The following is a 27,917-nucleotide window of genomic DNA, read 5'->3' on the forward strand; positions in this document are numbered from 1 at the left end:
ATTATATCAATAGATTAGATTTCATTACTGAAGAGTTTAAGTTTGAATTTTGATTAAAACATTACAAATGCTGTAAAATCACACATTTTATGAGGGCAAATTTTCAAGGTTTGATAATAAAATGTTGGTTAATGAAGACTTGATTTCGTGGCTGAAATTTTTGACAGCATTGCATATTAAATTTTTATACATTTCGTGATGTTATAAATTCGTGGGTCTCCCTATACCTCAAAACAACGCAAATCAAACCCACACGAAAATTAAGGATTTGACATAAATTGTGCTCACAATAATTTTACGTATATGATCTTGCGACATTGATCAACTGCAGTTTATTTCTTTTCTCTGCATCTTTGGATAAAACTTCGCTAAAATTAGCAATCATGTGGGCAATAATAACATCATCGTTATCCACCAGAGAAATTTTTTGAATAGAATTTGTCTTCTCAGTTCCACATTTCACAACTGCATTTGCTGTGCATTGAAATATTTTTCTCCTCCTGGTTTTATCATCAATTTCTTCAAAGAAATAAATTAAATTATTTACTCAACTAATTACGATAGCATGTGGAAATGACAATACAAAATTCAGAACTGATTATATCTGAAACCTACTTTTATCTCATTTTATGATTCATTGTGTGTACATATATATACGAAGATAAAATCCTGGACAACACATCTTAATTGAAAAATATCCAAGTAATGCACGCACCTAGCTGAAAATTCATCAATTAATTATTTATCATGTTTAATCAAATAGGCCCTACACATATTTCATGATGTATTATCAACTATATCTACATAACACATAAAATCCAGATTTGTGTTAAATTGAACATGTATCTAAACTTTCGATGTAAATTGATGAGAATTTTATTAAAGAGCAGTGAAGATTTTAGAACGCTGCATTATTAATTATGTTTCCCCCAAAATAACACGCCCATAATTTTAAACGGATAATACTCGTTATATACTAGTACTTAGAAAAATTGTGCATATATCACTAATTATTGTCTTACCTCTCCCAAATAATGGAATAAGTAAGGTCTTCAGTTTATGATCGTTGGCCATCTTGAATATCTTTTTGATACATACTTCTAATTCTTCCATGATTTTCATTTCTGGATCAGTATCTTTCATAATAGACCACTCTGGAGTAAAAACGTGCAGAATTTCTTTGATATTTGGAAGTGTTTCCGGAGCACATGTACTTCTGACATTGCTGATAGTCCAGTATTTTCCTCTAAAATTCCCCATTTCATTTTTATATTTATCAGATTTGCACTGCGTTAGGTATTCTGCAACTCCTCTTTTACTTCTCATATCTCTGTCTTGTTCAATTACTAGTCCACCAGCTTCCAAGAGAATGATTTCTCCAGAAAATATTTTCACAACTAATCCTGAATCCAGATAAAAATCCTTTTCATTCCCTGCCTTATGGTAAACCCAGTGTTGTTTATGTAACAATGAATTTTTAATGCCTTGAAGTTTTGCTTGGTCGGTATCAACAAAGTATATCTCCTTCAATTTACTTTTCGTTGACTTAGTAACAACGAATGAATTCACGGCTTTGGCATAAGCCATGCAGCAGACTGTAAGTGGCACTGCACTTAAGGCGCCTACGAACAAATAATAAACTGAATTGAAATTCATACAATTTCAAAATGTTTTGCTGTATCTAAATATGATTGTAAAATAGTAAATCACTGACTTGATCTGAACATATTTCCAGATATATTAAAAAAAAATTTATTCACCTTTGGTTCTTTAGTACTGTTATGGGTCAGAATTACCCGAAATGCCAGCAAAGATCAATAACACAATTTAAACTTAACAATAATTTATTTACAGTAATATATAATAAGTATATGAAACATAAAGTACAAACTTAGCAAGAATCTAAGAATACATACATCAGAGTGTCCGTTTCTGCACACAATGTCCCAGTGAAATTATATCCCAGTAATACCTCAATGATGCTTATACGACAAAGTATTCACAATTATTGTATATCTATGCATTGAATTGCAGGGTATTTATACAGTATTATAAATCTAGAATATTCTAGAAAATGTTAAAACATGATATTACTGGAACAATCTGGACATACACAAAATTTAAGAATGTTCTAGATAAAATGACCAAACATGTTGACCACTCTGGAAGGTTCAAGAAACTTAATGTTACTAATTATATACATAATAAAACAATACACATCTCACAACAGTACATATTTAAAGCTTAAACTTTATTCCTGAAAAAAAAAATAATTAACAGCTACTTACCTGCACTGATGGCAGGTATTGCAATTGCATAAACATCGTCGACCTGGGATAAACATGCTTGGACAGTAGATATAATATCAGACATGCAGTCATCGCATGGGTTTTCTGATTTAGCATAACTCTCCCATACTGGTACATTCACATGAACAATTTTTTGACAAAATTGTAACTTTCCTGCTCCAGTGACAAAAGTCTTTCCAATAGGAAGTGTTCCTTCCTTTTGATGTTTGATAAACTCGGAACATTGGCTTCTCACTGATTGTCCAGCTTCTCTGAAGATGAAAGAAGACAGTCCTCCGTGAGAATGAAGTGTTTTGTTTAAGGGATTCACAATTGCATCTGCATTTACATGAGTTATGTTTGCTTTGAAGACATACACTTTTACACCTCTTTCATCAAAGACAATATCAGATGTTTTAGGGGAAACAGGCTGGGAAGGGTACTCTGGTAAACCCCCTTTCGAATTTCTGCTGACGTCTGTTGAATTACTACCTCTTTTTCCAGCTTGGTTTCTTACATTTTGTTTAGCTAGTCTTTCTGCTTCATATTTTACCTTTTTGACAGATTCTGCACGTGGTCCCGTGATAAATATAGTGTTGCCAGTAATTCTAACAAAAACATCACCATTTTCACTGGAAAGTTTTGAGACAAAAAGAGTTGCTTCGTACTTGGCGTAATCACTTACTGTAACATACTCTTTAGTATAATGCCTAACATTATTCAGTGCATATTTATATTGCTCTATCAGTGATCCAGGACCCGAAATAAATACTTTCCCATCTGTTTCAGTAAAGTTTTTATGCAACAATTTCTCAAAATAAACAATAACTTCGAATTCGGCAACAGGAATTTCTATTGAGCTTAATTGTAATTTCTTAAAATCCGACAAGCAGCTTTGCAGGATTTCAGGAACCCTTGAAAACATCACCACAGTGTTTGTTTCTTTCGCGAAGGAAACTGAAACAGCATCTTTTTTCTTCTCACTTTCGAAAAGTTTGAAATCTTTACTAGTTACTTGTGTAATTTCCTGCATTGTTAGCTCATGAAGAGCTTTTTCGAAGAGTTTGACGGTATTTTCTGTACCTGATATAACGTCATTGTAAAAATTCACTTTTTGAAATGGCAAATCTGGAAATAGTTCTTCCAGTGCTCTCTTTTGAAATTCAGTACATTTTACAGTGTACTTTTTAGGCATTTCGTCAAGAGTTCTTGGAATGTCTTCATCTTGACGTTTTTCTTTGATAGAGTGAGAAGGAACTTCTCGTTCGCTTTTTATCATCTCCTTTAAGCAGCGTTCCACATTTTTTACCATCAACAGGTTCCCTTCAACGGTCCATGATTCTGTGCACAGGTAGGCTCCTGTTTTCTTTTGAAATTCATGACTTGTAATACCAGTTTGTTGTAAAATACCAGTTACTTTTGAACTAAGTTTCGCCTTAATATTAGTTACTGCCTGTAATAATAATATCTTATATAAATTTCTTTTTCAGCATTGATAGTACATTGAATATATTTTATTACTATTTCATATTATTGTAATATTTTAACAAAAAATGTGTGCTATTTAAATTTCAGTATACTAAGTAGTAATATCAGAGGTTATGCTGAATTCAAAATCTGATTTCAAAAAATAAACGAAAGAATCAGAACGTTATAAATCAATTTTATTGTATCATAATTGAATTCATTTAATTTTTAAAGGATTACAAAAACGATTTAATGAAATATTTTAATGGCCCCTCTATTCCTCTGAATGATGCTTTTATATTAATGATCAATCATGGCTTTGTTATTCTTTTGAAGTATATATATCATATACACATGTATATATAAACTTTGATTCCCCGTTGTAACCCGATCATACCCTCATGAAGATTTCAAGACACTTGAATCTAAGTCTGTAAAATTGCTTCCACATTCATATGACTAATCAGTATTTTGTTGTCCTTCAGAAGACTATTTAAAAGAAGTGGCCCCACTAAAAAACTGTTCTTAATCAGGTGATATTTATTATCTGATATTACTGACACGTCGCCGGTAAAATTCAGTTTGCGACCGTTAAATCAGCATTAACGGTCGTAAATACCAAATTAGAAGATAGTCATTCCCAAATTTACACCACCAAAAATCCTTTCATATTAATACATGTATGCTTATCAAGAGGTGTGGATCTATATTTAAAAAACTGGGACCCTCCATCAAAGGGTCCTTTAGGACAAGGATTTGGTTGAAATTGACCAAGTGGGAAAAAGTAGAAAATGTGAAAAAGAGTACACACAGACGAACAGACAGACAAACAGATAAAAAGATGCACGCCATATAAAATGTAATCAGCATTTGATGTTCAGAACAGATGAGCTAAATAGAGATTTGTTTACATTTGTTTATGACTGCACAACTGTATCAAAATCATAGTTATTTCTTTCAATAAATTAGAATTCCTTTATATCTTCTTACCTGCATTGGAAACTTTTTCAAAACAAAATCTTCCATCGAAAATTCCTTGAGGAATTTTTCTGCATCTGTTATAATAATAAAAATATCCTATACAATCATCACACCGTCCAAAGACATACCAGTGTGATTTTATTGTATGTTATGTTGTATAATAAAATCATATCGTAGAGTAGGTGCTCATAAAATTGTGTGCTTATGTTACCTTCCACAGATCTGAATCTAAGTAGTGCACACACATCTTCTAAAAAGGGACAAATGATATTATCGCATTCAACATCTTTCAAAATGGGTTCCACCTTTTCCATGGTGAGAATAGTTCCTTTGGTGCTTGTCAATAAAAGATAATGTTGATCCTCAATGGAGAGAGATTTATTTCTGAAATTAAATTAAATTAATTAAATTAACTATGATAACCAAAGAGAAAAATTAAACAAGAGACCCATGGGTCACATCGCTCACCTAAGTAACTTTGGCTATAATGTTCTTTTCGAGATTATCGCCCGTGTTGGTAGAGCGTCTGCTCGATATTCGCGAAGTAAGGAGTTGATCCTTACATAACGTGTTCGAATCCCACTGTGGGACGTGGAGACCGGTCCTTTAGATGAGGCCGTATACACCGAAGTCCCCTGTCGCAAAAGGTGCTTGCAAGAAAAAGATCCCTCCCTGATCAATGGTCCTGAGTGCCGAGTATTAGACAAAATTTGAAGATCTCCGCCGGCAAGTAGTAGCGTCTCCATATGAGTGAAAAATTCTTGAGATGGACGTAGAACAATATACAATCCAGCTCCTATTTCAATTTCCCCAATGTAATATCTATGATGACCAAACCCAACTTCTAGTGGTCATTATTTAGTCAATTAAGAATCTACACTTCATCCACAGATGCTTCAACACAAGCTTTAGCTGTTTTGGCCCAGTGCTTTTTAGAAACACATTTCTAAAGAATTTTCCCATACATTTCAATGTAAAACTTCCTTTTGTAGTCCTCCAGTCCCTGCCACCGGGTATCATGACTTGAAGAATTAAGAATCTACACAATCCCAGGATATTTCCACATATGTTTCCTCTTTTAGGTGTTTCTTAAGATTGACTGATTGTATATTGTTTAACGTCCGTCTCGAGAATTTTTCACTTATATGGAGACGTCACCGTATGCCAGTGAAGGGCTTCAAATGTTGACCTTTACTCGGCACTCAGGGCCATTGAGCAGTGAGGGATCATTATCGTGCCAAAGCCTGCCGCTGACACAGGGCCTCGGTTTTTAAGGTCCCATCCGAAGGACCCGCAACTTTCACTTCAAAGTGCCGAGCGCATGGCGAAGGAACAGTTGCTACCAATTTTAACGACTGGGTCAATCGCGGCCGAGATACGAACTCACGACCTCCCGATCACGGAGCAAGAGCTCTACCGACTGAGCTACCGTGAACGGTGCGTTTCTTAAGGGACAATATCCCTCTGCTCCACATTTCAAGACTTTTTTTTTTAAATTCCAAACATTGATTTTCAGCAACAACTATAACATTCAATTCAAATAAAAATAGTTTGAAGTATGAAGCGTTGCTTACTTTTTCAGAAATAAATGATATGTCAAATCATGATTTGAAGAAAATTTGATATGGTCATTAGAAAGGTCAATTATTTTTAATCTCACAATTAAAATAGAAATATGAGGTATATATAAAAATAATATTTACTCTCATACCTATCTAATTCCCTTTAGAAAACATACTGGAGCGATGCTTTTTAAATCAGAATATCAAATTGTTTTCTGTGCGTGTAAAATAAAATGCATTCATAAGCAAGAGTTATCGTTCCATTATCGCCCTTGAAATTCTTTTTCAATGAAATAAAATATTAATTAAATGTTTATAAACGATTCTGCGGCTTTTATTTCTGTACAATTAAAAGACTTTCACCTTTAGAAATAGATTTTTTATCAATTTACACCGTTTAAAGGAAGTGAGTGTAAATGTTTTAGGTAAACTATTCAAAATAGTTTTTGGATATACTAGCAATACAACTAGAAGTCAACCTCTGAACAATGGGTTAGGTTTGCTTGAGTTAACAATAAAATGGTCCACATGATAGAGATTTGTAAACTCTGGCATGACAAGTTACTGAAGTTCATGACAAAATGTCTGCAGAAAGTTATCTTTCTTATCTGTAGAGTTATCTCTCATATCAGAGTATCAATGAACCTTAAGAAGAAAACTTTTAAAGATACTTTTCTATATAATTCAATGAAAATTTTAGATTCCTAATTGTGATTCATACTGCCTCCATGGGTCCATGATTTTGATAAGTTAACATCTAGATAACTTCAGCATGCTTCCACATAAGTCTCAGCTTTTCTGAAACATTGGTCTTGAGAAGATTTCTTTAATGGCCTTACCCCATTTTTTGTCTTTTCTTAATGATCACCCCTTGTGTAGAAACTTGGCCCTTCATTTTAACAATTTTAACTCCCTAACCGAAGGATGCTTTGTACCAACAAATTTACATATCAAGAAATTAACATTCTTAAATTTGAGAGTAATAGCAGTAAAGAGAAGAGAAGGACAGTAATTTTGGAATGTAAATATATAGAAACTTTAGAATTGAGCATTGTACAAGAGTTTTGCAATCAAACATATGCAAAATACAGAATTATAAATTATCCCAATTACACTTACTCCTTATCCGAGGTTACAACAGCAGGTATATCTGTCGAGTCTTCTCTACCTAAAACAATTGATGTAAAGCTGAGGTTATTGATACACGTATGTACAATTTAAACATGCAGTGTTAATATCTAACATGCTTTATGAAAAATATGCCTACTTGCAAGTTTCTGTGAATTTCAAACCAATAATTCCCACTAAAGTTAACATATTATTTATATCTGCTTTAAATGTTTAAAAGCAACAGAAAATATATTAAACGTTTGATATACTGTCTGCCCTATGTCATTTTAATTTATTTACTTCTTTGTGACCACATTGTAATGCCATATTAGTGCAAGTTCCTCCGTGTCTACACGTGAATTAATATTTGTTTAAATGTTAGCTCATATTTTATTTGTCGTCCGCGTAGCGCAGTGGTTAGACAGTCTGTTCTAGAGTGGCCAAGTGAGGAGTTGATCCTTACGTTGCAAGTTCGAATCCCACTGCGGGACGTGGAGACTGGGCTTTCCTATGAAACCGTATAAACCAAGGTCCTTTAGCTTGTCGCAGTACCTTCTGGCATGAAAAAAGATCCTTCACTGCTCAAAGGTGAGGAGTATAGGACAATCATCCAATTTTATAATCATTTTCTGTTGTATTGAGTTGTATTAAGTGTGGAACATTTATGAAAAAAAATTGAACCCTTTAAGCAACCTCTTTATCATCAGGGAACTGGCCACGAATTTCGGTAGGAGAGATCGCGAATATGAAAGTTAAATATATAGAATGTTTTGTAAAGAGATATATTTATTTTTTTTTAAAAAGAGCTGATTCATGTCTTTGTTTCTTATTTAAGGAATGAAGTAAAAAAAATAATCTTTCATACGATACAGAAAAAGTTTGATTTGCATTATTAAAAAAAAAACTTTTAAGTTTACATGTAAACAAAAATATTATATGATTAAATGGAAATTTTTTTTTTCTATGTAAAAATTTGATTTTGTCAGCCAATACAATTTAGTCAAATGCTGACTTTTTTCATACCAATTGTTAGGCCATTAATTATATCCTAAGATGCCGACGGATGTTTTCCGTATATTTTTTTCACGCACATTACAAGGAGCACATGGTAGGTATGACCGATCGGCATTGAATGCCCACTCCCCATGGCACATAAACCCACCTCGGATGTTTTGGAGGTTCGTCTTTACTCCGCGCCTTTTTTTAATGTTAAACGGACTTTGGGACTTGAATACCGTTCTAATTTTAAGAGACTTAATGCAACACCTTAAACGCTTGAAACGATCGTGCAACGTGTGCGAAGTTTAAATTTTCCTCTCTCAGTGTTTTAAAGTGGTCGTGCGCCAATTGTGAAAGGGCTTTTATATCCACAAAGTTCAGTTTGTTACCTTCATCACTTTCTTGCGGAGAGGTAGATGGCTGTTCATAGTCCTTTGGCGTCTTATCCTACAAAATGAACAGAAACTGTGTAGTTGATTATCAGTATTAATTAAAAAAGATTACATAAACATTCATATGCGTAATGTTTAATGGTCAATATATTTAATATTCACTACCTGACAAAGAAGAAGCTAGAAAATAACCATCAGTATAATCCAACTCTCCTTCATCAGAATTTTGACCTACATATTCCTATGTAAAAACTGATCGCCTTTCATGATTCAAATTTTATGCTTTGATTTTCAATTACATTACATATACATGTCCACATGCAAGGATCAGGAGTTTAAAAAAAGTCTGTTTCAGTGTTGTTTACATATGTAAAGTGTAGGTTAATACATAAAATAACATGAAAGAATTTGAAAATTATCACTGATTTTTTTTCTATATAAAGTATGAAAAGAAATGAGATTACAACCATACAATCAAATTACATGTACGACATTTCATTCTGAGACATTGGTTTAGTGTGATTGCTTGTTTGATTTTACTTACTGATTCATATTTTTCCTGAATGTGCTTACAAAACAGTCCCTGCAGTAACTGCATTACCGTGATAACATTATCTTTTTCTCCACGGACGGAAAATCTTTGGAGGACGATTGCCGTATCTTTCCCTGTTTTATCTGTAAAAGGGATCGCATAGTACATGTGTAAACGGCATTTTTTTTCAAAATTGTGAAAATATAGTCTAGTCTCCCTAAGTTTTCACTTTTGAGCCAAAACCAATTATAGGTATGTATATCGGCGAGTTATTTAAATACATATCCTATACCTCCAGTCAGGTGGGCTGTACATGTATGGAAAATCCTGACTGTATCTTTAAATTAATATGAATAAATTTTATGTGTTATATTTAAATGTCGAGTCAGCTTAATTATTCAAACGAAGGCTTTTCTCACCAAACTACCCCCTTCCGAAATACTAGTATTAAGCTGAAGTGAACCGTTACATACAAATTAGGAATAACAAATAAAAGTACAAAATTTCGTAAAAATATAGTTTATAAAAATAACGACAAAACTTGTTTGATAAGAAAGCGATAGTTACCTTCGTCAGGCTCCAGTATAGTTTTAAATACCTATGAAATTATAAAAAAAATATTGTAAGAAGAAAAACGAATTTGTCGTATATTAAAACAATCTCATATATGTATATCTAAAATATTGTTCAAAACATAAATTGTATCTGCAACGATAATTTCAATTCATGAAAAAAGACTGAATTAAAAAAAAGTATGCTTGCCCCCCCCCCCCCCTCCCCGAAACAATGCCTATGTTGTTTATGTAGACCAACTCACCTTGAAGATATCTTCATCTGTTTTGTAAATGACGATCAAGATTTTTTGCACAGACGTCTTTGGGTGTAATCGAACATATTCATCACCTATTTTTTTCATACAGGATGCAACTACATCTGCAGGAATCTTTAGTTGCCCAGTGCCAATAGCAGGAAATGCAATGATTTTTAACTTCATCTCATCTGCTTTAGTAATGCAATTTCTTATAAAATGTTGAAGAACCTAATTTTATAGAAGAGAAAAGGAATTATTTAATAGCTATTTCAAACAAAGATTCCAAAGAATAAAATTCAAACTACATCTGTGAAAGAGATATATATTTTATACAGTTGAAACTCGAAAAATGTCAGTATTTTAGCAGAATTTCTTACCTGAAGATTTTACACTTACCGGTAAGTATGCTTAGTGATGAGATGAGTATATAATATATTTTTCACACAAATCATTTTATTATACTCACAAGTTCTAAAGAAAATTCGGGTATATTGTTGTCTTGCTGGTCTGTCAGTCTGTTTGTTTCTAACACTATTTTCCTCCTCAAATTACTCTTACGTGTTCAGAAGCAGACAGCCCCTCTTTTTTTTGAGGAGGGATGGGAATGATGTGACTTGAACATGTTCAAGAAAATTTTGAAATTTTATTTTCAATCCAGGGGCAAAATGAAGGTTCAAAAGGTTTTTTCTCTAAAAAAAATTCTGGCACACTTAACTCCTTTTAAATATTTTTTGCAGTTTCCCAACCATATTTTAATTTAATTTGGATATAATGTAGATACGCAGTAATTTAATGTTTCAGAATATAAAAATGTTTGTTCTCGTTATTGCATAAACATACAAATGTCACGGAAGTTTGGAGTAAACGACTTATAATGAAAAGGGGGGAAAATGAATGTCATTTTTAACCCATATCTTCGTGGTCCTCAGTTTTAAATGAAAATTTAAAATGTTTTTGTCACAACTTCAGGAAAGCAACTATCACATTTCAATAGACAAATTAATAACAAGAATCTGAGGAGGAAAGTGTGACGGACGGATAAGTGTTCAATTATTCAAACTTATTTAAAACTTATTTTATTTAAATTTATTATTTAAAACTGTTCGAAATGTAGCAAAACGAACTAATGAGGGCAACCATTATGTACTAGTGAAATTGATCTTAAAATTTTAGATCTCCAATTTTAGATACTGTGAAATCACTAATTTTCGTGGGGGTTTAATTTTCGTTGTTTTCGTGGTATGAAGAGACCCACGAATTTATATTCACCACGAAATGTAAATTTTCATGTGCACAACTACTAAAAAGTTCTTCCATCCACGAAATCAAATCCCCACGAACCAACATTTTTTCCTCAAACCACGAAAATTTGACCCCACGAAAATATGTGATTTTACAGTATGTAAATTACAGTTTAAAAATGTGCATTATCTGGAGATAAATAAGTGCAAGATTTCATTAAAATTCAACTCATTTTCAATTAAAGCTTTGTCAATGCCCACTTACTTCTAAGGACGTGTCTTTTCCGTCATTCCATGGGAAAAGTGCCCCATGAAAAAGCCTTTCACAATTCATCCCGTATGCAGAAGTCACGAGAACCTCTCCATACTCGATTTTATTCACCCTTTGACCACTTTTGTCAATGGCAGGTATTTCATCCATCTCTTTTTTCAGTTCATCGCCAGCAGCTTCAAGTATTGAAATTGAGACTGGTCCGCTCGTAAGATCTAAATTTAGTGAAGTTGTATTCACTATCACATCAACCTGGAAGTATCAATTTCATTTGTTAGAAATTTTTCAAACCCGTGACAGAGTCCACTCAGAACATTTTAATATCAAACATGCATTATTTTTTACATCAAAAGAAGGTTAAATTTAAATACATTCTGATATATATCATTCTGCAAACATCATTCAAAGACAGAATAGGTTATTAAATGTAGAAAAAAAGTAAATTTTAATCAATGAATCAAAATGTTAATAGAAAAGATTTTAAATGAAGATTATCCCGTTAAATAACAAGAGGCACAGGGGCCACAACGCTCAACTGAGCACATCGGGCTTGAATTTAACCCCCCCCCCCTCCAGGCAATCATCATTTGAACAAACTAGAATCTACACTACCTGAGGATGATTCCATATAAATATCACTAATCATAGCTTTGAAGTACTTGAAAAGAAGATTTTAAAGGTTTCCCTATATATCCCTATGTAAAACTTGGGTCAGCCATTTTGGCCCCACCCTTGCCCCGGGGGTCATGATTTGAACAAACTTGAATTTGCACTACCTGAGGATGATTCCACATGAGTTTCATCTTTCCTGGCCTAGTGGTTCTGGAGAAGAAGATTTTTAAAGATTTTTCTTTTATATTCCTATGTAAAACTTTGGTTGGCCATTTTGGCCCCACCCTTGCCCCAGGGGTCATGATTTGAACAAACTTGAACCTACACTACCTGAGGATGATTCCACATGAGTTTCATCTTTCCTGGCCCAGTGGTTCTGGAGAAGAAGATTTTTAAAGATTTTTCCTATATATTCCTATGTAAAATTTGGGTTGGCCATTTTGGCCCCACCCTTGCCCCAGGGGTCATGATTTGAACAAACTTGAACCTACACTACCTGAGGATGATTCCACATGAGTTTCATCTTTCCTGGCCCAGTGGTTCTGGAGAAGAAGATTTTTAAAGATTTTTCCTATATATTCCTATGTAAAATTTGGGTTGGCCATTTTGGCCCCACCCTTGCCCCAGGGGTCATGATTTGAACAAACTTGAATGTACACTACATGAGGATAATTCCACATGAGTTTCATCTTTCCTGGTCCAGTGGTTCTGGAGAAGAAGATTTTTAAAGATTTTTCCTATATATTCCTATGTAAAACTTGGGTCGGCCATTTTGGCCCCACCCTTGCCCCGGGGGTCATGATTTGAACAAACTTGAATCTACACTACCTGAGGATGCTTCCACATAAGTTTCATATTTCCTGGCCCAGCGGTTCTGGAGAAGATTTTTTAAAAATGCCATTAATTTTTAACAAATTCATGATTATCTCCCCTTGGAAAAGGGCGTGGCCCTTCATTTGAACAAACTTGAATCCCCTTTACCCAAGGATACTTTGTGCCAAGTTTGGTTGAAATTGGCCCAGTGGTTCTTGAGAAGAAGATGAAAATGTGAAAAGTTTACGACGACGACGACAACAACGACGACGACAACGACAACGACAGACGACGGACAAATTTTGATCAGAAAAGCTCACTTGAGTCTTCGGCTCAGGTGAGCTAATAAAGCTAACATGATATTTTCATCACATAGAATATACACAGGCGTAGAGAATCTGCACTGATAAAATTTACTACTAAAACTTAAAATACCTTCTCTTGTAATTCTGCTATTTTCCCACTGATCACTTGAAGCTCAATATTTCTATCTTGCAGACCTGTGACACAGACAAACCGGTAACAAAGACAAGAAACTATGCATTGCCTTTTAGAAATCAAAGCTATTTGAAAGAATAATTAGGAAATAAATAACAAGTTTATAAACTTCAATGGGAAATTGAAGTGGGTCGGTCACGTGCGTGATCAAATCCTGTGAAGACCGAAGGCCTTCTCAGAAGATTTGATCACGTACCGACCCATTTCAATTCCCATTGAAGTTTATAAACTAGTTATTTATAACTTATATATACATTTGAGACAGACAATTAAATATTTTCGAATTTAATTACTGCACTAACCGTCCGTCGTAGATTTTGAAAAATGACGCAAGGTGTAAATCGGCTTGCATGGCGGTTACGCTTCGAATTCATTAGGTTAAGGAATCTATTTCGAAGGGAATATTTTGTGAAAGGCTACTTGTGATCAGTTATAGTAAACAGATTGTTGTCTGAGAATATTTTTATTCGTGAAAATTGATAATCGATGCAGAAAAGACACAAGAAACACGTCCGAAGTTTGATGATAAAAAGTTGAAGGAATTTCAGTCGCCGGAAAGGGATGGATGGATCCGATGGATTGAGACACTTGTCCGAGCCAGTAAATTTGCAATTTAATCAAAAACATTCTTCGATTTCAGGAACTAAAGGCATACTTATTGTGAAACACTAATAAACACGGGGTCACTGGCGACAGCTTTACCATGTTTACATTGAACTACGAAAACGCCGAGGTGTTTGGCAGCTGTTCATGGAATGATTGTTATGATATTTTCCAACAGATTTACACATCTATCGGGAGTAGAATTTAAAGATAAAATAAAAGTTTAACATGAAAATTTAACGAAAGGTCTACCCAAAAAATAAGGATGAACGTTATAAACTGTGCAGCTGACAAAAGTGAAAAAAAGTGTAAACAAACGCTAGGCCCCTAACGTGAAAGTTTTCTCGATGTACAGTGGTTGAATCGATAGCAAACAAAATGAAATAATTGTTTACAATGTAAATGAAATAATTATCATTTTACTTGCTAATTTTTTTCATTTTTGTTCATGAAAAGCAAGTAAATCAGGTCATTTTATAATAGACCCTTTCACGATAACTGCGACACTACTCTTTTGCAGGGCAAAATGATATATTTTGGCGAAATATGACGTAAAAGTGATTGTCTTATATACGTTATTTAATTATCTGTCAACAAAAACTTCGCCAAAAGTTATTAATTTACCCTGCAAAAGAGTAGTACCGCAGTTATCGTGAAGGGGCTAATTTATGTACCGGTAGATATTATTGCGCCGTGTGATTAGGTCACGTATTGACCTCTGAAAACTTCTACAGAATTGAAGATATTTTCTCTCTGTGTGTTTATATAAAAGAGAGATACCACAAATGTATATATTTAAATTTGTATATTTAATTGTTGACATCATCTATTAAAGACAATATGCATGTACTACTTGAAAGAATATTACTGAAATACATGTATCCCTAAGAAATCACGTTATAAAGAAACCAAAACTCGCTGACGGCTATTACTAGTAACTAAATAAATAAATATTGTTACACTATTACCTTTCAAACTATTGGAAACTCCTTCTATGCATCGAGCAATAGAATTATATTCTGCTTCATCCTCGCTGGCCATGATTACAATCAAGCTTTCAAAAGATATAGTTGCATGAACTACATGTAAGAGGCATGTTGCAAAGTTTTCCATCGGCCATGAATTCAGACCTTCCGATTCAAGCATGACAGATTTCTTCTTACTCTCTACCATATCGGAAAATAGCAATTCCAAAGCAATATTAACTCGTTGCTCCTCTTTTCGGTCTCCACCTTGCCACAATGGGATGTTTAGAAAAACAGTTGTATCATCACTCCATTTAATATTGCTTTCAAAATCTGCAATTATATATATATATATCTATATCATAGGTATACATTCTAAATTTAATTTGAATTTATAATCAAGACTGCTAAATATTTACTCTTACAAACTTTGAAGAAAAGAAACTGAGTATTCGATTTGAAGAAAGGTGTTTTCTATAACTTATGCATTTGTCTCACCCAGAATACTTTTAATTTATCCACTTAAGTGGTTGCCATAAATTTAGAATATGTTATTTTGAAAAATACCTTCATCTTCAGACTGTATTGACTGGACCTTTACATCCACAAAAAGTTTATCTGTTTTCTTCTTGCCTTTGTGGACAATGAATGCCGTTTTTCCGATTCTCCAACATTTTGAATCCTCAACCTGAAAGTGATCATAGCAGCATTTCTTTATATTTAAGAAAGAACATACTTCAGACGGTAAACCATTCAAAGGCAGTAATATATCTTGCTCTTCCATACATATTGAACCAATAAACTTTTTAATATCAGTCAATGCTGAAGAGATGCCTGTTATTTCAAAGCCTTGTTCCTCTTCACATTTTAGTTCTACGTCATTATTCACTGCTTCGGTTTGTATATCTTCTAGGTAGTACTTCTGAAGCCATGTTAAATTTTTTGGATCCATAGGCACAGTGTCTTTTTGTGGAACTTGCTGTTCAATGTCATTAAGAAGCATCCGTAGTTTTTCGTCTTCTTGAAGATCAGAGGTAAAGACAAGTGTTGCAACATACTTGTCACAAGGTTTGTCAATTTGCATATGGATTTTGCCTTCAAATTTGTCTTCTAAGTTCCTCACACACTCTTGCCATTTCTCTGTGTTCTTCTTTACTCCCGCGGAATTCATATTTATACATTGTCTCTTCATAACAGAAGACTGCAAAATATGTTCAATTCTTTGCATATCAGATTTTGTCTTTCCATATATCATAACCATTTCAGTGTTATTTGAATCTGAATGTTCAACAACTGCCCAAGAACCTTTTATAGAGTTAATTTTACTGTCGATATATTTTTGCACGCCTTCTCTTTTTAAAAAGAAGTGAAACTCTTGCATTGCAGTGAACTCTTCATGCTCAATATCTGTCAACCACGCATTCGTTTTCATATAATCATTGGCAGCAGTGCACCCCTCGGTTTGTCCTATCATCATGACTTTTTCTCTTCTGATATAAATCTTCACATTTGGATGTTTTTCCTTTGCCCTCTTTATCCCATTTAACATACTTATCAGGCGCAATTGAAATGTATTCAAATGAAAAACATAATAAGAAATGTCTTCTCTACTATACGGATTCCAAACCTTGACATCTTTGGTGTGTATTTGTAGGTCTGATAACAAGTCTATAATATGTTCTCCTCTACCTAACAGGAACAGTCCACACACATCTTTCGATTCAGCTACTGACACGGAACCATCATTTACCTCAATTGATGCTTTAATCTTTTTTGAAAGGTGTTGCACTTCACCATATGATCCACTAATAAAAAGTAATTCTGTAGCATTAAAGGATTCAGTCATCAAATGCAAACAATTTTCTACCCATTGATTAAAATCATGTTCATGACTCTCTGAGCAAATATCAAAAGCAAAAGGAGCTTCCTTTCTTTTTGCAACATGTATTTCACTTTGCATTTCTTCTAACTGCTTTCCTAAAATGTTCTTAGATTCCTTCTGTGTCAGCAAAATATTCCATTTACTTAAATCGTGAATGTTGCTTAAATGTTTGTTGTAAGATTTTTCTTTTCCAGATCTAAACCGAAAGAAAATTTCTGAAAATCAGAAAATAAAAAAAATATTAACTATATTCACAACCAACAAATTAAACACAGGTGATTTCAATACTCTTACAATTCTGTCGTTTTGGTAGGGTTGATGGTAATTATTCAACTTATTTAACTTAATTTCATGTAATAAAAAACTGAAATAAAATTTCATAAAACTTGTTTCGTCCTTATGTTTCGAAAACCAGCGGTTGCTTTATAATAAATTCGTCAAAATATTAAATTACATGTACAACCACAAAGATATAAGCATTTTATCGCTAATAATCTTGAAAGTCCTTATTTGAATATGAAAGTTTACAAAGAAAATCAATCATGGGAATCATGTCTTAAGATATACACAGGAAAAGCGGTACATATGGTATGCAATTGATTTTCTTTTCATTAACGAATTGGGAAAAATTCATGTAAAATTATGTGTTTTCACGATTATTTTGCAAAAGGGCTCAAATGATATTTAGACGAAATTTGAAGAATTTTCGTTGAACAAATGTTTTCTATTCATATAAAAAGTAATCGATAACTAAAACAAATATCTTCAAGTTCTATCATAAACTCAATTTTATAAGAATTTTTCATGAAGTTTAATCTCTCAAGATCTTTGTTGTTCAATCGCAATAATATTCTACAAAAAAAAATTCCAGCATCACATTTGTAAAATCATACACAAAGTTAAAGTTTTGTTTATTATGTAAAATAAACCTTTTTTTCACATAAAGTGAATTTTTTGCTCAAGTTTTTTCATTATAGTTTACTTATACAAAAATATATTATATTTATTCATCGATTTATTAAGTGCAAAGGCAAAGCATATGAATATTGAACGTAGAATAAAAAACTCTATAAATTCTTTATACTTCAAAAATATTTCAAAATTTAGGGAAAAAATTGTATCATCTATACACCATATAAGTTTGAAAATTATTCAGATATATCTGCATCTATTTTTTAATTATCAGATTAGATCAAATCATTTTAAATGTATGCTACTGACTATAGATAACTAGTATCAAGCATAATAAGTGCTCTGTCACGTTGTCGTGGGTCTTCAAATTACTGAGCATTTAAAAATAAAGTAAAATTACTTGTGATTTCCGCGTCTTCCGTTTCATCCATTGGTTTCTTGTCCAAATTGTTGTTGAAGACAACGTTTGCAGTATATTTCTCTACAAAAATGTTATATTTTCATACTTGTTTAATTTCATAAATTTAGCAAAATGTTACAGAAACAATGATCATCATTGTTTATTCTTATATTCTTATATTTTCTACCCTTATAAAATATTTTTGCATCAAATGTTTAAAAAAAAGCTCGCTGATTTGCTAATTTAAGCTAAACAGAAAAAATGACCTAAAAAATTAACAATGTCATTAGAATTTGCAATATATCACCAGATTTTTTAAACAAGATTGTCAAAGAAGTTTTAATGCAACATTATTGTAAACACAATATAGTTTGCTGTGTTATATTTTTACTTTTTCCTTTGAATGAAAAAGAAAAAAAATAGTAAACTTTGATAGATTTTGTCAAATGGGTATCCATGGGTATCAACTGAGCTCCGTTATTAGTAGACCTATTTTAGTATTAATATGAAGCGGAACTTTTGCAAAATCTTTTGCGTGAAAAGAAGTATACACTTGCTGTGGTCTTCAACTCGACATTTGAAAATATATCGACGACGTAATGTCAATTAACAATGGTACATTCCTACGTCGATACGATATATCCTGCAGAGCTTGAGATAAAAGATACCACAGAGTCTGACACATCTGTTTCATACTTGGATATTTTACTTGAAAAAGACCTAAATGGTAATCTAACAACCAAGCTACTTGTAGTAGATGATAAACGTGATGACTAACTTTTCTATCGTCAACGTTCCTTACTTATGCATCAATTCACCTTCATCATCTGCATACGGAGTTTATATATCTCACTTGATTCGATACGCAAGAACATGCTCTACATGTGAACAATTTCTGAAATGAGTTATATTATTGTCAAGCAAGTTGATGAAACAAGAATTTCAGCAGTCTCGTTTAAAGACATCATTGTGAGTTCTATGGTCTATACAATGACCTTATTAGCAAATACAAATTATTATTAAGTCAAATGGTGACTGACATTTTTCATACTAATTGTTAGTCAATTATTTATACATTGGATTGACGACTTATTTTTCCGTTATTTCCCAATCATGACAAGGAGCACACGGCGGGTGCGACCGGTCAGCAGGGGATGCACACTCCTCCATGGAATCTGATCCCACCTCTGATGTTTCAGAGGTCCGTGTTTGCTCTGTCTTTATTATATATTGTTTTATGGACTTTAATATTGAATACTGTTCATTATCTCCATATCCTTCATAGATCTTTTAAACCATTGAAGTTATTAACAAAGAAAATATGAAGACACCTGGAAACTTCAGATAGGGAATAAATGCTTAAAATGAATTAGCATCCCGTTCGACTGATTACATGTACGAGGGTAGTCTTAAAAAGTCGTAGACAGGGAACATAGTTTATTTTCTCTTTGCTTAATCAAATTTCTTTTCTTGTCATATCAAAAAGTAACATTTTATGGTCATGCATTTCAAGTTTGATGACGATGCAACATTTAATAAGAAAGCTAAGAAAAAATAAAGAAACCATGTAAGTGTACATCGGTGCACGAAAGCAAATGTAATTTACGTCTCTCATGACGTCATGATCTCTTTTTCTGCTACACATGCGGAGATTAACATCCAAATGATTATTTTTTTTATAGTGAAAAACCACTCTAGACTAAGGGACTTACTTAATTTCACCACTGTCCGTTTTCTTAAGCAGATTCAAATTTTAGTCAAAATTTAGTTGAAAGATCACCTTACATTTTAGGCAGCAGAGAATACACCTTGTTTGACGACGTACATGGCCGAGAACGTTCACTAATGTCTGTGTTTAACAAACAGTTATAATAAATTCTACTTCTTACATGAAATAACTATTTTTTTTGATAGAGAGGAAAAACTATCTTTGAATCTCATGCTATTTAAAAACAACTTAAAATCTAGAGTGTTATGTTCTTTCTCTGATGAATATAAAACATACCAAAAACAATTTATTACATTTCCGTGCGCCGGGTTCGACGACGTCATTTTCATCAATCTCAATTCCAGCAAGACTGAAAATCATGCCATTAGTCATCTGTTTCTAATTCAATTTCTATGGAATTTGACATAATATTAAGATGTGATTCTAGTTTCAGTGATATAAATTTTAGTTCAATCTTTTACATAGTACCAAAAAAAAAAAAAGCAAATGTAATGTTATATGCGTATATTATTCAAAAATTTGGTCGTGCGCCGACAGACCATATCGGTCTTCTTATAAATCGTCCCAATATAATTAAATATGAAAGATATATATTTAAAAAATTCACAATTTTAAAGAACATTGTATGTATTATGCAAAATTTGGTTATTATTGGTTGCGTGTTAAAAAAAGTTATTAACATTTTCTACGAGTTTTTGGGACAACCCTCGTATATAGAAAAAAGTATTTTTTTAAAAAAATTATACTTTTGAATAATACATTCATTTTTGCATAAGCATAGTAATAATTTTACAACAAAACCCTAAATTTTATCACATTTATCGATCGAGAAACGGTAAAAGTCGGAGATGGTACTTCGAGAACTTTTTTCTCGCAATACAGTTTGCTTGCAAAAATATCATCAATAGTAACAAAATTCGTGAAAATTTTCTCTCTCTTATAAAAATTTTTAAATGTCTGCTTTGCAAAAATAAGGTGTCATGAATATTTAGTAATACACAATGTTAATAAGTAATTTCATAGAAAGAATAATTGTCAAAGAAATATACCCGATTTTGTTGAAATATGATGTCAGAATTGAATATGCACATACATGTAACAGACGCTTGGATCGTATCTTTTGATGCTGTTAGCAAATCTAAGACCTATATACATACCACGGTTTTTACAATTCCTACCTCCGTTTTCTTCATCTTCTTTTGTCATACTCCCTTGTGTTTTAAAGAAGCTTTTCTGAGATATATTTTCAAAAACTTCCTGATCCATGGGTAGAGATGTTGGATCCTTGTTTTGTTTGCCTCCAAGATCTTTTATGTAACAAGAAGAATTTTATAAAAGCAATTTCACAATTTCTAAAAAAAAAAATGCATATGATAGGGATGCTTAATAATATTATTTTATACATAATGGAAACAACGACTTTATGATGACAATTCTCGTTCGCATGGTGCAGTGGTTAGATCGTTGCTCTAGAGTCGTGAAGTAAGGAGTTGATTTTAATATTGCAGGTTTTAATCCCACTGTTGGTCAAGGAGAATGGTCCTTTGAATGAGACCGTATAAACCATAATCTGTGTCAAAGTAGGTGCTGACACGAAAAAGACCACTCGCTTGGCGTAATGAACGTAAGTACTGACTATAGGGATAAATTTGCAGCCCTCCACCTGCAGCTGGTGGTGGCGTCTAAGTAAGAGAATAATTCACGATTGGAAATCAAACATAAACAACTAAAACAAAAATATATCAAACGATAGGACATGATTTATGATATTGATATTGGTCTTGAATTCAGAGAGAAGGAGCCAAAAATAACCGAAAATGCTTAATGCTTGTTTCACAACATTTTAAGCCTGATCGTTGTTACCCTTTTTTTTTTATTAAATTACCCCTACTTACACAGCATCAAATCAAGCCTACAATGTGTCATTGATTTTTTCGTCATATGACGTCATTCATGTTACACTCCTTTTAACAGTCTTACAGACCAGCAGTCTTTGAAATAGTTAGAATGGTGGAATTTTTAAGGTAAATACAAACCGTTAAACAGGATTGAAACAAAATACAAATAAAATCCATAACAAATTAGATTAAACATGGGAATAAATAGAAATTCTAAATCAATCTGTAAACAAAATGAAATTAATAAATCAAAAATTAAAAATCATACTCTGACTTCTTTTTTACTATTCTCCCTTTTAAGAAATTATTGATAATTTTTAAAAGCAAGATACCTTTTTCAGCCGCAAGATCTTCATTTGTTTTCTGTAGCTTAACTTGTCCTTGATTCTCACATGCAAGATTCAATGTACCAGTAGAAATTTTATTCTGGTCATTATTTTCTTCCGATGACAATTCATTATCAGTGGCACCCTTTTCTTCGCCAACTGCTCCTTCCTGAACTACAATAAAAGCATCGTACTCATATAAGTGCAAATTGATAACAAATATGTCTTAAACAGTAATACATGTACAAGGAAAAAAGAAAAAAAAATATTATGAAAATATATAAAGACTTGTTCTCAATATAAGACAAATGAAATGTATACACTTCTAAATTTGTAAAACACAGACTTTTTTTCGAGATATTACCTAAAATGCATAACATTATTACAAAAAAGAATACAGAAGTAAAAAGGGATGGTACTTACTAAGTGCTACATTATAAATTTTATTACAAAATGAATATTCCGTTTTTAAGGTATAATTCAAGAAATTTGAATAAGCATTGATTTTGGTTGATTCTATATATTTTTTCTGGACGAAGGTCTCTATAAAATAAACTTTTTTTAGCATTTCTTTCTGTTTTTGCACTCGCTTCTATGTTAGAATAAGCACATACGGTATTATTTTTATTGGCTTAAATGTAAGGTAAATATGCAAGGACAGAAATAAGAAAGCTTCAAAAATTTCAAACAAAGATTGTTTGGATACAGTCCCTCTTTGATTATTTGAAATTTCACTTAGAAAAGTTAATACTGTAAAATCAGATACATGTATTTTCGTGGGGTCAATTTTTCGTGCTTTGAGGAAAATCTCTTGATTTGTGGGGATTTGATTTCGTTGATCAAGAATTAATGAGTACTTATGTATGTAACATATTACATTTCATGGTGGAAATGAATTCGTGGGTCTCCTCATACCTCGAAAACAACGAAAATTAAATCCCCACGAACATTTTGATTTCACAGTAATCATTATGTTTAAACCTACGGGTTTAAATTTATGCATTTAGTTATGCAATTTCTAATGAAACAACGTCTTATAAAAGAACATTCATTGAACAATAGGACGGAATTTAGTTTAATAATAAATATCTTTATGGGCCTTAATTAAAAAAAAAAGAGGAAAAAATTTAAAAGAAAATAAAGAAACACAAAAAGCTGAGAAATGTACAAAATTTCTTTTCGATGATGTTTTACTTATAGTGATTTAATTGTAAAATGAATTTTAAGAAAAGTAACTGGTCATGTATAACAACATTTTCAACCTTACATGTTGTAAATGTTTTTTTTTTTACAAAGCTATGAAGCTGAGAATTAAGGTACAAGTCAATGAGTTTTTGGACTTTTCCTCGTATCAAAATATTGGAAACTGCAAACATGATAAATAACTTCTGGTCGTTACACGGAATTATTTTAATGAATTGATTGATTGTATGTTGTTTAAGTCGCTCTTGAGAATTTTTCACTCGTATGGAGAAGCTACCACTTGCCGGTGGAGAGCTGCATAATTTGTCATCTACCCGGCCCTAAGAGAGTCATAGATCAGTAACGAATCTTTTTCGTGCCAGCACCTACTGCGACAAGGGGCCTCGGTTAATACGTTCTCATCCAAAGGACCGGTCCCACGTCCCACAGTGGGGTTCGAACCCGAGACGTAAGGATCAACACCTTACTTCGACACTCTTGGGATAAAAAATGTTAATAATGTGTAATGTCAATAACTTGTATCAAAAGGTCTTTAAAGATTAGAGGAATTTTAAGTTTTTCAACTTCGATCTGCCGCTACTTTGTATTGTGTCATCGATTTTTAAGCTTGAATACTCTTCGTTATCCTCATATGTTTCATTAAGGAGTGAGCATCCCCTGCTGAACGGTCACCATTGCCAGTTGTTCTCTGTCACAATATGGAAATACCGGGAAAATGTGTACACAATTCTATGAGAAAGTAATAAAATAGCCTAATTATTATCATGAAAAACGTCCATTAGAATATGGCTTAAATTAGATAGTTTGCATTTGCTTGCAAGGTCATTGTATTACCCAAAGAACTTCTGAAATGATGACTTTGAAAGAGACAATTGAATTTGCTTGTTCCTTCAACTTAGGCTCTCGCGTGTCGAATCTACTGCAAGAGAAATATTATCCCCATGTGCAGATAATTAGGGTACATATAAGTAAGGGAAGCTGATAGTATAACTTGTTAGCTATATCAAATAAATTCAATCCTGAAAAATCCTAAGACTGTTTGTAATATATCAAATTCAATTCATGTACATATTTAGAGCACAACATAATTAACTTGCTTTTCTTCGTAGTTGAGTCCTTTTCTGTAAATGAGTTTGAAACTGGCTGTGTGGCTATAACTCTATTGGCATTTCTACTGGACGCTATAAAATAAAATTATATGTATACAGTTTGGACAGATATGAGTAATTTACATCAAATTTATTTTTACATTATACACTGCTGTTAATGAATGAGCAATTTTTGTTATAGCTATGACATAATCACTGCTTGAAATATAAACTTAAAATTAGTAACGCCTCTGACTTGATGTTTCAAATTGCTTTAACAACTGTTTAATGTAACGAAGTAGTGTTTCTCCATGATTCTTTCATCCATTTACCCTACTTTTAATACCTTTCATCGTTTTACATAGAAAGTCGTAGTTTCTAAATTTCAAATAAAATGTTACTTTACAATGTATCTCCTTTCTTATTGAAAACATCTCCAACAACAAATCGTATATGCAAGTAAACATACATTCTTCCAAACGCAGTTGACTTTGCTTCAATTCTTTATTCGAAGTCGTGCCATCTGATAACATCGCTAGAAATAAAATAGACCAAAAAATGGACTACAGTGAACATCATAGTCCTTTCATTTTAAATTCATTGATTGTTCTTATACACAACTGAATACAATTTCTACATTGGAACTCTTGTTCTGGTGAATGTTTGTAAGTCTAAAAAATATAAATTTTGCTAATCTAACCTTTAAGAGCTTTTTATCTTTCTTTTCCCCAAAAAGAATTCTAGGTTTTATCAAAAATGATGGGACACTTATGTTGATTTGACATACTTCACATCAGCATTGAATTGTTTTTCAAATAAAAAGAGTGAAAGATTGACCAATCACAATTTACATCACCCATTGTATTGACCAGGAAGACGGAACACTATTTTTTCAAGTCCAATATTTCTTTATTAAATCTTACAGTCAGTATGAAACATCTCAGATAAAATACAACCGAGTGATAGGTTTTATTTCTTGAAAAATTTCTTAATAACGACCAGAATGTTAAAACACGCTTAATTAAATTCCCTGTAACATCAACTTTTTGTTAGAACCTGTTATAATCGTAGCCCGAGCATGCTCTTGAAAATCGAATGGGCTGGATCCTGACGATTCTCCTCATATTATAACATATGTATCAAAAATATTTTGAAAATATAAATACATTCTCACAAGACTCGTAAGTAAACTTTTGATTGTGGTTCTGTGTGTGTATAAACTCACCCACATTCCCTTTTGCTCGTCTATTTAGCATGAGTTGCCCTGAAATAAATTATTTTTTCTATTTTTAAGTCGGTGACGTCATATACAATTTTAAATTCGTTTCAGAAAATAACATGCAATTTTTTTTAAATAAATGTGTCCGTTAGACAAACATGCACAACAGAAAAATATTGAATTCGATCTTAAACGTAAAACCCTAAATTCTTCTAAGTCAGTCATGCAACTGATCGACAAATAAAACTTTCCTACAAAGCCTTCTTAATTTTTATCATACTTAATAATAATTTTATAAATAAAAAAATTTTCCATTTGAAACAGGAATTAAAGGTCCAGCTACAGAAAAAAAATTATTTAATCCGCGAATATGGGTTAGGTATTTATCTGCAACTGTTACGCGTACAACTCCAACATTAAATCCCTTTAAGTTATCCCTTTAAGTTATTCCTTTCCGTTAATAAAATAAAGTACCTGTATCACTGGCTCTAGACGAATCAGTAGTTGTAGATTTCCCATCATTTTTACTTTCCATGTCTGTCGTTCATGTAAGTTTTCCTGCGTTTAAACACACATTTAAGTAATGCTAAGATTAGCTTGTTACTTTAAAACACATTAAATATTATGTAAAGAATTTTAGAAAAAAAAATGTAACAATATATCGTTCAACTCTTCATTTAAAATAATTAGCAGTTTCAGGATGCTCCAATTAACAAAAACAAGTTATGTAAATAATGGATTTATCTTCAAATTTTATAGTCTAGTAAATATGTTAAGCAAAAGCTTGAATATGATTTTTTTTTTTTTGGCTTGTACATTTTTGGGAGGGTTGACAATTTTCGCTAGCAATCAGCCCTTTTTGTATAGCTAATTTTACAGTAAGTTTCAGATATTTCATTTTGTACAGGTGTATGTGTATCAAAATGAGACAGTCTTCTTGGGAAAGTTTCATGAACCACTTTGACAGCAATCAGAATTTCAAAACATTGATTACGAAATACTTTCATGAATCTTATTAATTGAGGGATTTAATTATTGTATTGATTTGGGGAATAACTTAATCATGGTTTTTCGACTCAAACTACAATTTTTAAGTAAACTGAAGATTAGGTGCTTGAAGAATCTAAATGCTTTAATTTCATTTTCTTTTCATCTTGCTTGTCTGAATAATCCTACATATCATTACGTTAGCACATGTATCTCTAATTCTATACGTTTAGGTTTTCTTTGTTACATTGTCCACACACAAAGGATTCTATAAATTTGTAAGAGCTCAGTTTAATATTTTGTACTTAATATTTTGAACTATCTACTATGTTATTTTTTAATGTCATTAAAGAGCAAAGTCAAGTGCAAGCTACTAGGCCTACCTACTATGTATGTTTGATCTGTAAACTTATGCTTTTTAAAATGTTTGTTTCATATATAGGTCTAGTGTGACGTGTATCTACAGGAGCCTGACGCCAGTTTAATACGTTGATTTATTGGTGACCCTGCATGGCCTGCAAAATCGGGATGACTTGAGTTTAACAAGAGAGATAACTTTTACTACTGAATTTTTAGCTTGAATAATATTGTTCTTTATCTCCATTTATTTCTTATAAAAAATGTAAATGATTTTTTTACTGTAAAATTTGATTTTGCAATTGTCATGGTTATAAACTGTATGTACATATGCATTTTGTATGTCAAAATTCAATACCTAACATGACTATCAAGTTGTACAAATTTTGCACTCTATGTACAATATATGCCGTTCAAATCGAAAGTAAAAGGTAATTTTTTGTGCCATTATTGTTGTTATACACCAAAACTTTGATAAACATTTTGTTGTTGATGTACATAATTTTATATGAAATTTTAATTTTAAGCTGCTTTGTAATATATAAATAACAAACTTTATGGACTGGTAAACGGATTATCCAATCGAAAGAGAAAGTAGACTTAATTGATGAGTGAATTATATCAAATAATAAAAACATATAAACAGTTAAATATTAAATTCATATTTATTTCAACGCTACCTTATTCATAAATGCAATTAAACTACTTACCTGTGCGTTTAACTTGTCATGGGCCCGATTCTCTAAATTCCATCTTGTTTTCTAATACTTA

At 32.3% G+C, this 27,917-nt stretch overlaps 1 protein-coding gene across 4 annotated transcripts; it reads right to left on the reverse strand.

Moving 5' to 3' along the window:
* On the reverse strand, positions 1-27,917 carry LOC134265165 (uncharacterized). 4 transcript variants are annotated; one of them, XM_062747416.1, is made up of 21 exons: positions 27,857-27,917; positions 26,277-26,360; positions 25,809-25,847; positions 25,053-25,118; positions 22,299-22,466; positions 21,247-21,375; positions 18,340-18,420; positions 15,713-17,242; positions 15,149-15,478; positions 13,515-13,579; positions 11,649-11,906; positions 10,149-10,370; positions 9,899-9,929; positions 9,344-9,474; positions 8,797-8,854; positions 7,418-7,466; positions 4,948-5,120; positions 4,746-4,810; positions 2,289-3,741; positions 1,023-1,622; positions 1-519 (listed from the first exon to the last, which is right to left on the reverse strand). In XM_062747416.1, exons 2-21 carry the CDS (start codon positions 26,335-26,337, stop codon positions 296-298), a joined length of 5,733 nt encoding a protein of 1,910 aa, XP_062603400.1. In that variant the 5' UTR covers positions 26,338-26,360; positions 27,857-27,917; the 3' UTR covers positions 1-295. The 4 variants fall into 4 exon arrangements, with proteins under 4 accessions (XP_062603400.1, XP_062603401.1, XP_062603402.1 ...); XM_062747417.1 differs by lacking the exon at positions 25,053-25,118; XM_062747418.1 differs by lacking the exon at positions 18,340-18,420.

The sequence above is a fragment of the Saccostrea cucullata genome, unplaced genomic scaffold, assembly GCF_032062105.1.
Source record: "Saccostrea cucullata isolate Sc308-1 unplaced genomic scaffold, CSIRO_AGI_Scuc_v1 ctg693, whole genome shotgun sequence".
Lineage (NCBI taxonomy): Eukaryota > Metazoa > Mollusca > Bivalvia > Ostreida > Ostreidae > Saccostrea > Saccostrea cuccullata.